Consider the following 12,605-nt stretch of genomic DNA (forward strand, 5'->3'; position numbering starts at 1 on the left):
TTGTCGATTTTAACAAAGCACAGTGCTAGCTAGCTGGTCACTGGGGTCGGTCAACTGTATATAAACTTACTGATGAAATACAATACTGTATATTTGAGCATAGGACAAACCTTCTAGGCTAGGCTTTAGTGTTGTTTTTGACAGGTTAGGTTTTTTCCAAAAGCAGATTATGTGTAGTGCTAGCCTGTGGTGGAGTAATCGTAACTTATGTTTTGAGGGCGATTAATCAAACTTCCAAAGTGTATTCACGACTAATGGCAATGAATTTATTACGAATATCAGCACCAGACCCTTCCCGTTGTTTTTTTTTCCTTTTCTTTGGTAAGAAATTCCTTAAAGTGAAAACTGTGAGCAGTAAAATTAAAATAATATGACAAATTTCATCATATCCCCCTCTCATCAGTAAAAGTTATCGACTTTCTATTGTATACCATTCATTGCTTATGGTGCTATATATGTACATATATATGTAATTTATGATAAGTTATTGCTGTGAACAGTAGAACAGTGTGCTCGATACAATGAGTAAAAGGTAGTGTGTTACCTGATGATCACTCCAGTAAGCATGAAACTAAGTTGTAACCTCATGGTTCGTGTACATTACTGCTATATACATATATCTGTATTTTTATCATCCTGCTTTCAAATTGTAGATAACACTTAAGCCTTCTATTTTTCTGTTTGTCATTACAGGAAGATTATTTACTGTGCTACCAAATTATCCAATCAGTTGCAAGTAAAGAAGAGAACTATGAAAATCTGAAGTATTAGAGTTCTAGATGGTCTTTATGTACCACCAAGTCCTACTATGACCCCGCCCCTCTCCTTTTCCCATGCCCCAGAGTGACCCATATCTCTGTTGCAGTGTTCGTTATGGATGGTATATTTCCAACCAAACAGTCATAATTAGCAAATAGAAAAAACTGACACTATCATGACAACACGTTGGAACTGGAGGTTAACCAGATCTAGAATGAATCCAGATGACAAAGGTTCCTTGACCTTAAAATTTGAAGAAATTCATAGTGGAGGCAATAAAATCAGTTTCACCAGTCTGCATCGGCATGTGTGTTTGTCTCTGTCTTCTTGTTTTTGCTCATGCTTAATCAATAGCATGCAAACAATATTGTGTTACCTTTTAAATGTGGTATTAGGGAATTAATACTTTCACCAGCCTGCTGTAAAATGCTTGCTCTTTACTTTCGGTGACAGTAGACAAAGAATCATCTAGTAAGGTGTGGAAGATAGGAGTAGCCTAGTCTTTCTATAGTCTTTCAATTATTTAATAGAAGTAAAACAAATTTGTTAATTGTAGCTGTCTGTTAACATGTACATATGAGTGAAAGTTGACACACATTTGGCAAGGCAAGGTGTTGAAAATAAGAGTAGACTTTCTCTATTGTCTTTCAATTAATTAATAAAAATAAAATGTGTATTAGCTGTCTGTTAACATGTATATATGAGTGACAGTAGACACACCCTAATGAAGCAAGGCTAGGCGTTCAAAAGGAGTAGTCTTTCTCCCTATAATCTTTCAATTGTTTATTAGAAGAAATTCAAATTTACTAATTTGTGCTTACTTTTAACATCTACATAGGTAGAGTAGTCCCTCCATTCTTTCCATTTCTTTAATAGTGATAATATAACAACTAGTATTATTGAATGTAGCTGCCAAAATCAAGGCATACATGTAGCCAAAGTTATATGGAAACGGGTGCACTTAAATAACTTGATTGCATAACATGATTGAGTATTTACTTTAAATACTTCATCACATCGTGAGTGATACCACCGTTAGAATTTCTACTTTATCATATTGAAATTGATATCAAACTGGCTACAATTGGTCAAACTGCTGAAGCTGTGGCTTACATGTGGGAGCACTTTCTAAGTGTATAACAGAACAAACTTTAGCAAACAGAAAAGTCCCCATACAGGGTAATTGTTCTTTCAGTCAAATCATTTGAGAATTTAACAGCCTTGCATAGCATTGTAAAAAAAACAGGTTGAGCAGGAGAGGGGAGGAGAATGTTATGAATTGCAACATTTGGAGTATTTGTGATCAACTAAAACATCAAGTTGCATGACATTGTTCCCTTCTGATACACCATTGTTTAGATTAGTCTGTTGCAATGGTCATATAGAATAATTTGCGCAAGTGCGTCATTTTCTTGGTTGCATGGCCAGAGTAGGAGCACAGGATACATTTGAGTGATAGTAGCCAATCACTCATCTAGCAAGAAGTTGTGGAATTTGTGGGAATCTCTAGTCTTTCAAATATTTTTAAGAGAAGTTAAGAGAACTAATAGTTGTCTAATAGTTAAAACATGTAGTATTGTCAATTGTAGCTGCTAAGTGGTAATAACATGGGATGAATGCAACAGTTAGTCACAGTTCCTTGACTAGTTCCTTTCAAGTAAATGTTATTTTTAGACTACTTCCTTCGAATTGTATTACAAGGTATCATACCATGACAGTCTGCATGTGAAGTAACCAGGTCAATTTGTCTCACATTGCCATCACTCTGAAGACATAATTTAATTCCAATTGAATGCTGTCTTCATTTCGTTTTCTTTTATCTGTTTTCTATATTGTTATTACATTTGCATTTTGCAAGCAAAAGTTTGAATTTGCAATGGTCTAACTGAAGTTCAATTTGTATTTAGTATTTACTCTCGCTTTTCTGGGCTGTTTTCTCATCATCCTTGCATCATAATGATGATAATATCACAAATGACTATCTCAAAAGCAGGTCACCTAGTTGTGGAAATGGTACTTATTCTATGAGGTTTCATACTTTCATTGCGCACCCCAACAAATTATCCCACATGAATATCTTTCTGTGAATCTCCATGCCAAGCAGCTTAGGGTTTTCATCACCTGGAAGAAAGATGTGATATGAATTTGAATGATAATGTTATCCTTATATTTCTTTCTTTTCTGTTTGTCTACTTTTACTTTCCTTTTTGGAAGTAAAAGTTTTAATTTTAAATGATTTTATGGAATTGCAGTTGAAAAGTTTTAATTTTCCACCAGAGTATATTTTGCTTTAAAAAAAATTCTCCTCTTTGTAATACCTCTTGCATTAAAATGCAAATATCATGAATGACTACGAGAAACAAGTAATATTTGATGTGAAAGAACTACTTTTAGAGATTATTGCCTGCCAAGAATAAAACTTTTCTTCCAAAGTGAGAGGATGCGGCCTGTGAAGCAATTGAAGACAGTGGCTGGGTTCTTTATCACTGTAATGTGAAGAAAAATGTTCTACGAATTCAAATGTTAATGTTTTCTCAACACTTCACTTTGTTTTGTTGTTTTTCTTCCAGTTTTTTTTCTTCTCTTCTCATTTTCAGACTAAAAGTTTAATTTGAACCTTTTTATTGAATTGCAGTTGCCAAGTTTGAGATTTATAGTCTATTTTTTTATCACATGGTTTGTTTTTACTTTTGCCTTGCATCAGGATGGTAATATAATTAATCAAGTCAGCAAGTCATACAAGTATGTTGTGGAAATGTTGCTTCGCTGATTATTGGCTATCAAGATATTATATTGTTACCAATTATATCTTACATGGGCAGTTCTCACAGAATCAAGAAACTTTCCTTTCTTCAAATAACAGTTTTGGTGCAATGATATAGATTCACACTCATTCAGTATTTCCTTTAACTGACTTCATTTATCATTAAAAATGAATTATTTTCATGAAATGTATGATATTATTTCAGATTAGATGTATATGTACATCCTTTATCATTTGCGCATTACTGTTTTCCTTAAAATGAACAAAAAATGCAATGCTGTTGAAATGCAGGTAACAGGGTTAATTCCTTTAACGTTAATATTTTATCATTACAAATGTATTATTTTCACTTTCATCATATATCTTAGTAAAACTTACGAGTGAGTAATTCTTATAATAAACAGGGTCAAATCGTTCCTTCTTTTATGTTACACTTTTAATGAACGACTTTGAATTGCAACTTAGGCACAATAATTTAATGAATTTGGTTTCTGATAATTAGAATAATAATTTTCACATCATTTTTCTATATCAGTTGCTGATTTATGCAAGGGTTTTATGACATTGTTGTTAAGTTTGTCTTAAGAACTAGTTAAGAACAATTATCTAATAGACACTACCATTTACACTTTATTTTCTGATCTGTTATTCACACATAATTTTGACAATTTCTGAGAGCGAAATCAGTGCTAAAAAATTAACCACAGATCTCATACGCAAAATCAAAAAATCAAAATCGGTTGGAAATCGCAGTCGGCAGAAACTGCGCACAGAATATTTCTAACAAAACGCCATTTCTATTCCTTGCAAGTACCATTGTTACGAACACGCAACCGCTTAAAAATATATACTGACTAAAGTCGAGGTCTCACTGGCAATTGCCTGAATTACAACACACCAGTTACTGGACAGCAGTTATGGGATAACAAGCAGTACAAAATGAGCTAATATGTTACATGGAATAAGATATCCATCAATGTGTCACATGATAATATACTGTAAAAGGAAAAAAATAGTGAACTATTATGAAATAATTATCTCCTAAATTACCAAATGAGAATGCTCCTTGTGTTGCAGCTTGAAGAGTTGTGGTAATACATTTTATATTTTTATCTTGGGTACACATTCAGAAATAAATGGTATGAATAAACATTTTCAATCTTTCCATTTTTATGGATTAAGAGTACCAAAAGGTCCGCCCCCCTCCCCTACCTCTGATTCTTCTGGTCCCCTTTCAGCATAAATGCATCACATGAAGACATTCTATCGCACACTCCTCTTCCCATTACAAATTGCTACTATTTTAATTCCAAGATGCGGTTCACTGAACCACGGCCCTCATTGTCTAGGGATTTTCCGTTTTTGTGCTTTTTTTTCTCGAAATAGGAAACAATGAAGTTTCAAGAGTGCGCTCATAATTGACTCTTCCAAACAATTCTCATTAATACCTTGAATACTGCAGCAGATGTTTTATCCTCAATTCAAGCATAATTGTGCCAATTTCTGACAGCGAAATCTGTGCTAAATATTCGAAACTATAAGAAAAAACGCAATACGTTTTGAAAATTGCGGTCGGCAGAAGTTGCTCGCGGACTGATGCTTCCAAAACGCGTGAAGGAGCCTTGCTCGAATGCTTCTGAACTGGGCGTCTGAAACACTAGCTACATCACTAATTATGTCATGATACTCATTTTGTTTCCATTGACCACACCAGACAACTTTTTACTATTAACTGACTACAATTGGCATTGAGTGTTGATCATGATGATGAATGAGTCTTGCATAGACTTTCTTTTATGTTTGATAAAGCTGCATCCCGGACTCACAAACCAAATTCTTACCCATAACTGACTCATTATTTTCTTCCTTGTTGTGCGAGGGAAGGAATAGTAGAGGCTATTGTCTTTAGTTACAGAAAGTTTGACGTATACCAAATATTCGAGAAACTTCCTTTCTCAGAGGGTTGTGAACGAATGGAATGACTTGCCAGTTGTCCTTTCTAAAAGTGTCAAATAGGATATGAGGTTTCGGTGTTAAGATTTTTCAAAGGGCCATAGATGGGGACTATATGTCTTGATTGATCCTTTCTTAAATAAAAGTTTACTTATTTACTCAGTGAGCAGACAGAAGCGACCTCGTTCCTACCGAAAGAATTGGAAACATAACACTTTCAAATGTTTACAGCGATTCTGAACTGTCAGCAGTCGGGAATGATATCAAAATGAATGGAGGTAAATCTGTTTTTACCTCCATGGAATGATGTAATCAAATTTGAGATCAGAATTAATCTGTCAATATTTCTACTTAGGTTCGAGTTCATTTGTTTGGTTATTTGTTTAATTTATTCCTCTTCTTTTATGGTGGTCCCGCGTAAATATATGTGTGTCTACGCACGTTGGATACTGTTTGTTTTGCTTTTTTTTTTTTTTTTTCTGTTTTCGCTTTGTTGGCCTTTTGGTTTCTATGACAACAGAACCCTATGCAGTCATGATGGCGTGTGTGTAACGCCTTGCTTGTAAATACGATATCTCGAGAAGACTTACATTGATGAATCTCATACTTGACAAATAGACCCACCATATTGAGTAACATAACCTTATTGCTTTTAGTGGAGGTCAAACGGCATCTGAGATCACCAGGGTTCAAGTATTGAAATCTTTGTAAGCAAGTCTTGTGCTTATAATGACATAGTGTAATTGTACATCAAAATATTGTTTCAGTTTATTTTATCAGTGCAAATTCTAATGAATCAGCAGAAGTCTAGTGTCAGGAAGGAATCGAAACCTCAATGAATTTTCCTTGCAGGTTCTTGGGTTTTTTTTTTTTTTTTTTGCTCTCGTTTCGTTGTTTCACACAAACACAGTAGACTGGAAAGCTATAAAATAGTGAATGCCCGTTCTGTATTTCCGCATTTTGAGACACGGGATTTCAATAGAAATCGATGGTATAGTACAAAAGCTTACAATATATGTGACGAAAAATAATATAGAAACGAAATAAAACAAAGTAAGTATAGATATAATCTAAGAAGGAGGGTTTGATTTCAAAAACCAAACCAAAAAGATAATTACCGCAAAACACGCCAAAAACCGACGAAGAAAAACAAAGCAAAAAAAATAATAATCAATACCAATTGATGATAATTACAGCAAAAAGGCAATGGAAACCATCAGCAAGTCAAAATAGCAACTTCAATACTTATAACAATCAATGCCAAATTTCCAAATTAGGTTGGGTGGTTCGGGAGGTGCATAAATGAAAGGAGACCCAAATATAGTTGGTAACTTCCCCAGAAACACCAGGCAGTACAGGCAGAGATGTATACACGTTTTTTTAGGTTAATTCGATTATATTCTCCACCTAATTTTCCAAGCACATCTCTTCAACAAATTATAGCGATCACAGTACAAAATCAAAGAAAAAACGTAATGAAGGATAAGTAATACAAACAGACTAATTCATTCGCTGTTTGTACGCATTGCGTCAATACAGCAAAACGAACGCACTGCGTCAATAACGCAAAACGAACGCACTACGTCAATAACGTAAACGAACATCCTTTAACCTAGAATACGGTAACACAGGCTAGTACATAAGAATATATCCTCTACTAATATGAAGACTAGTTTCTAGAAGTTATACGATGATCTGTAAATGGGATGTGTGTAAAGTTACACCAGCCTAGCCCTCAGATATGTTTCGTTAATTAAAGCTTCGATTCCAGTGAATTCGTCGAAAAGAATAATTGATGCCAGATAATTTCTTAAAGTAACTTGCAAGTTATTCCTATAAGATAAAGAAATGCTTAGAAAACGAGACCTGTCAAGCTACTGTCACAGTGATAATTTCTATGGGCTTTGTTACGTTAGTTACACAACGTTAACACTCTTAAAATAAGATAGACATTACGATAGTCACGTCAAATACATTTATCAATTATTTACGTACAGTTAATTTTCAAAGGACTTACGGAAAATAAGTTTTATTGGCTTTAGTAACTCTTTCTGGTGACCCTCGGTTGACGTGTGTTCTCTGTGCTTTCTTAAGTTGCTGTACACGTGCTAAATTCTTTCTTATTGTAACGTTGACCAGTGTCCCCGAAAGTCCAGCTACTTGAACTAATAAAAATCTTCAACACATATCAAGACAAAAAAATCGGAGAAAAGGTTGATGACTGGTTGATGGCTTATTTATTGATTTATTACGTTGATCTTTGATTCACTGGCACATGAATTTACCACAGATTATGGCATTGACAGACTTTACAGATAAGCAGTTAATAGAAATGGTACAGGATAACAGGAACTGTCTGTACACTTAAGCAGTAACACAGTTACGCACTTAGGAAGTTACGCAGTTAGGTAGTTACACAGTTACGCACTTACGCATTTACGCACTTACGCAGTTACGCAGTTGCGCACTTACGCAGTTACGCACTTACGCACTTACGCAGTTACGCACTTACGCAGTTACACTAACTCGTGGAGGCATACAAGATATTTTATTGGGACGTACTCAACAACCGGCTTAAAGACTTAACCAGTTTATATTACTAAATAAAATATCTCTTTTCGAGATCACAACCGAACCAGTACGTGGGTAAATGTATTTACAGATGCAGGATAATACTAGCGTTTGTTGACACTAGTCGTTCTCACTACTTGTTTTGCTTAAGAAAACACAACAGATATATATAAAACAAACGCCCACGTGAAACACACGGTATAGCGTTTGTGAGCCTCCTAGTGAAGTCGAAATTACAATTATCGACCCCCCTATAGAATGTGACAACAAATATGACGTCCTAAAAATACACCCTAGTTTCTTGCTACTTCAATGCACTTAGCGCAACGATAATTTTCTTACAATTCCCTAGGTGTACGAAAAATAACCCCCGTCACCCCAAAGATACCCGATTTAATCTTTTCTAAGACAAACAATTAAACCTAGAAGTCATGCCAAGCACATAATCGTGTGATAGAACAAAAATATACCAGTGAAGTGCATGGTAGCAACTTACAGAAAATAGGCGTTCTCTCGGTTCTCTCTCTGTCAGAGGCCAATCTCGGAATACCTCGTGAGCGTGGTGAGCTCAAACTAATAAAACAATCTGCGCTACCACTAACATGGGAAACATCTCAAAATTCGGGTGCTGATTCAGCAAAGTTTACAAACAAAACAGGGGTACGATTTTCATTGGCTGTCCCCACCTGCAGCTCGCAAAAGCTCTACACATGTTTTGGGAGAGAGGCAATCGACGGGTAGAACCGAGGGAACGCTCATTCTACAACGATAATATTATAATAACAATTTACTTAAAGGGATATATTTCCGTTACACTATGTTATACATGTGTAAAAGGAACGAAAAATTTTCTCTTATGAGACAAATAACTTGATTGGTTGTGCCTCTTTCATCACGCGAGCTGTCGTGATAGAAAACAAACGCCTCTGTGATTGGCTATTTTACTGAGACAGCTGTACTACTATTATGGACTCTATCTGTGGACTTCCGCTGTATTTGAGAGAAAATGCAAAACATTTATTTATACAAGCGCCGAATTGTTTGCAACATGCAAGTAAAGCTACCAGCGGGGTAACAACACCACCTGACAACACAGGGTGAATTTATGTTACAGTATATAGACAATAGTGGTGACATTAAATTAGGTCTCAAAGTGTTGAAGATTGAATTGCACGCTAATAGCAGAGGGTACATGTCGTATTACAGCTTCTATTACATTTGTATAGCCTACTGAAATGATATACACTGTGGTAAACGTAATTGCTACACAAAAGGAGAAGCAGTTCAGATTGTGTGTGCACAGTAATGTTTCTACTTTATGATGCAAACACTTAATATAACGGAATTCCTAACGTTAACAAAAGTACTTATAAAATCCCTGTAAAGTCAGAATGCGACGGTTGTATACTTCAGCCCTAGTTGGCAGTCCTCTCAGAGTTTAAATCCGAAGTTTTCTCTTATATTGCTGTTGTCGGCAGTGGCGTCACCAGACTTTTCAGTCTGGGGGGGGGCACAGGGGGGCACCAGCATTTGATGGGGGGCACTTAGGTGGATACGGATCGCAGTCCTGGGGAGGGGTCTAAGGGGAGGGGGCCTCCCCCTTTGGAAAATTTTCGCATACGGAGGATGGGCTGGATGCAAAATGGTGCCACATTTGATGCTAAATTCGTTCTGAAGGTACCTCCAGAAATTGCTATTTTTGAGGTAATGATTTTAACAAAGCGCAGAATTTTGCAGAGGATATGAACCACATGCTGTCGATATTATGCCTAACCCTATCAATAGAACCTGCACTTGTTGAATTAATGTGTGCATGACCCCCGACTCCTTTCTTGTCCTTCTCGTTTTCTCCCATTATCTATTAAGATGTAACAGGTTCCAGCATCGTTATTGTCTCTTATTAGGGATCTCACCATGCAATCCAAAGTTTGATCACACATCGAGTATGGCTAAGTATGCAGGTGTGAACATTCGCCATTTGTTCCTACAAGCATCTGACCTCAAATGACCTCTGCATCCCCTACACAACAGGGTTAATATATGGGTGTAGGCGGTTTTACACTATCTAACGCAACGTGGTCGCCAAGAACCTGAAGTATTTTTAAGGGAGGGCCCGAGGAACATGAACTTATACCATGCTCCTCATGGTGAAACATAATTGCACCTATTAGGTGAATTGAGTGTACTGTTAATAGTAGGAAAGACTAGCGTAGGTTCTTATGACCAACTAGACCGGTTTCTGCTCTCAAACTTTATAGGAGGAGCTTCATCAGTAGTAGCCTTTGAATATTTTATATTCGGCCTGGGCGTCTCGTTCTCAAAATGCATCTATTTCTGTGCACGAGTTTTTATGGACTCATAGTGCAACTATAAGAGCATCTAAAAAAGCTTCGTGTAAACCTTGAGAGTTAGCTGATGCTTCGTTAGTACGAAACCTTGAGTTAACAAGTAAATCTTTGAGATTTTGGGCCCTTTTGTAGGCTAGAATCGGTTCTTTTGGAAACAATTTGGATAATTCCGCGTGTTGCGAGATTAAGTGCCAATGTTTCAAAAGTGTTTTTTTTTTTCAAATGCGTTTTGTAAACCTTTTTGCTTTTTTTTGTTTTGTATGATGAAATGGAATGGGGGTGTAGGCGGTTTTACACTATCTAACGCAACGTGGTCGCCAAGAACCTGAAGTATTTTTAAGGGAGGGCCCGAGGAACATGAACTTATAGCATGCTCCTCATGGTGAAACATAATTGCACCTATTAGGTAAATTGAGTGTACTGTTAATAGTAGGAAAGACTAGCGTAGGTTCTTATGACCAACTAGTGTTGTGATGGCGCGGGTTACGACTTCGATACCCGACGGTAAAGGATAAACTTTTTCATTTTTTCGCAGCTCATTTGAAGAAAATACGAATTACTGTGTTTCTTTGTCCTTATGAAAAACCAACTCAGATGATGGTCTTATGTAAGGTGGCTGTTGTAACTCGTATAATAGCTGCTTGAATCCACTTCCTTACAGCGACTGCGACTTTCGCTGCAATTAGCAAATTGTAGCACCCAGTTGTTTGTGGTGTGGTACGGTACAGTTCACCTAACCATGGAGCTATATATAAACAGACCTAACTTAGGAACAGTACTTCGGTTCCGTAATGGGTATGATCAAGTCGTATGTTAAGTAATTACCTGAAAACAAGTAGACGCGCAATGGTAACAGTCAAATACAATTCGAAAGGATTGAATTACTGAAAGATTTGTAACGAGATTATACTGGACCAGTGACTGGTAGAATATTATGAAGCTTTGCAGACCTAGCATAGGCTAACTTTTGACGTTTGTCTAACCCTGTTCGAAACTAGGCCTATGCTACTTAGCCTACAGCAGGCATACTGTCAGCCATAGCGGGAAGTATTGTGAAGAAGCCTATATCCTAGTCGTATGGTTCCATTCACGGAAGTAGCCCGGACAATTCAATAAGATTACTAGTAGCTATCCAAGTCTAAGCCTTGCTAATTGTAACAAAGATAAGGCCATTTTACATTACAGGAGAAGCAACTTACCAAAATGTTCCACGGGACACCTCTCGGATTCACTCTGATCTGTTTCATGTTAGTATCGGTACACTATTCTGGAGCTCAAACTGGAACATGCGGACGAAAAGGTAAGTGCTACTGCTGAAAGTGAGAGTAGGCTGTGTGAAAGGAGATAGAAAGACCTATATAGCTTAGGTTATGCCCCCCCCCCCCCCCCCGCCACGGATAAGTTAGTGAGTGGATACTAACTTAGGGCAGGCTGACTAATGTAGAAAGGCCCGAACTACATAACTTCATTAGCCTATTCTTATGGCCTATTTGCCTCAGTAGATTCATTCCCCCTTCCATCCCTGTAGCCGTAGGCTACTGCCATTTAAGCTATAGCCTATAGCAGAAAATGTTTCCATGGGGAATAGTGTTCGACCGATTATATGATAATCGGTTTAACAGATTACTGATTAGTTCCTGTGACAATTGGCCGATGCCAATTACCAATTACTGATTATTTCATTATATTTGTGGAACTGGCCTAAAGAATGATTTGGTGTTATGCATGATTACCAACTTCTAGGCCAATACAATCAAAGATGTAAATTGTACGACTTAACGTTTCACAGTAAAGATTAATGGAGCAAGTAAAGAACACTGTAATACATGCATTGGGCGCTGTACGTTTAAAACGAGGAGTCGCAATATTGCAATCCCGCCACAACACAGGTAATTACAGTGCTGTACAGGCTACAGAAGAGGAAAAATAGTAGCCATTGGCTATGGAATGAAAAAAAAAGAAGAATGGACAGCTTTTACAACTGGTATTATAACCATTATCAGTGTTGCAAGGTAAATAAAGTTAAAAGTATATCGCACAGAAATAAAATATTCGTTATTTCGATAGCTGATATCGAAAGTTCGAAATATATAATCTGATATGAAAATAATGTGTAAAAGTAAGTTGACCTGACGTTTCGATTCTAGCAGGATCGAAACAATTGAAAAATTATCACAGTAGCTTAGGTATAGGAACTAGAGTGTAGACTC

General features: G+C 36.7%; 2 protein-coding genes across 7 annotated transcripts in view; both read left to right on the plus strand.

The window, feature by feature from the left end:
* The window catches only part of LOC139982824 (uncharacterized), a 220,871-nt gene that overhangs the window by 151,348 nt on the left and 56,918 nt on the right, over positions 1-12,605 (plus strand). Inside the window, exon 30 of one of the 6 annotated variants that reach the window (XR_011798390.1) lies at positions 694-1,031. Coding sequence is in view for 5 of the 6 variants with exons in the window: in XM_071995967.1 (XP_071852068.1) it covers positions 694-771 (78 nt within the window). In the remaining variant the exon portion in view is untranslated. Of the gene's footprint in view, positions 1-693; positions 4,910-12,605 lie in introns of those variants that run through there. The other 5 variants (XM_071995967.1, XM_071995958.1, XM_071995950.1 and 2 more) reach the window with 5 other exon arrangements.
* The window catches only part of LOC139982853 (uncharacterized), a 56,176-nt gene continuing 55,105 nt past the window's right edge, over positions 11,535-12,605 (plus strand). Inside the window, exon 1 of the mRNA XM_071995981.1 lies at positions 11,535-11,695. Within this exon, the coding sequence (XP_071852082.1) occupies positions 11,599-11,695 (97 nt within the window). The 5' untranslated portion in view covers positions 11,535-11,598. The remainder of the gene's footprint in view (positions 11,696-12,605) is intronic.

The sequence above is a fragment of the Apostichopus japonicus genome, chromosome 2, assembly GCF_037975245.1.
Source record: "Apostichopus japonicus isolate 1M-3 chromosome 2, ASM3797524v1, whole genome shotgun sequence".
In the NCBI taxonomy this organism is placed as follows: domain Eukaryota; kingdom Metazoa; phylum Echinodermata; class Holothuroidea; order Aspidochirotida; family Stichopodidae; genus Apostichopus; species Apostichopus japonicus.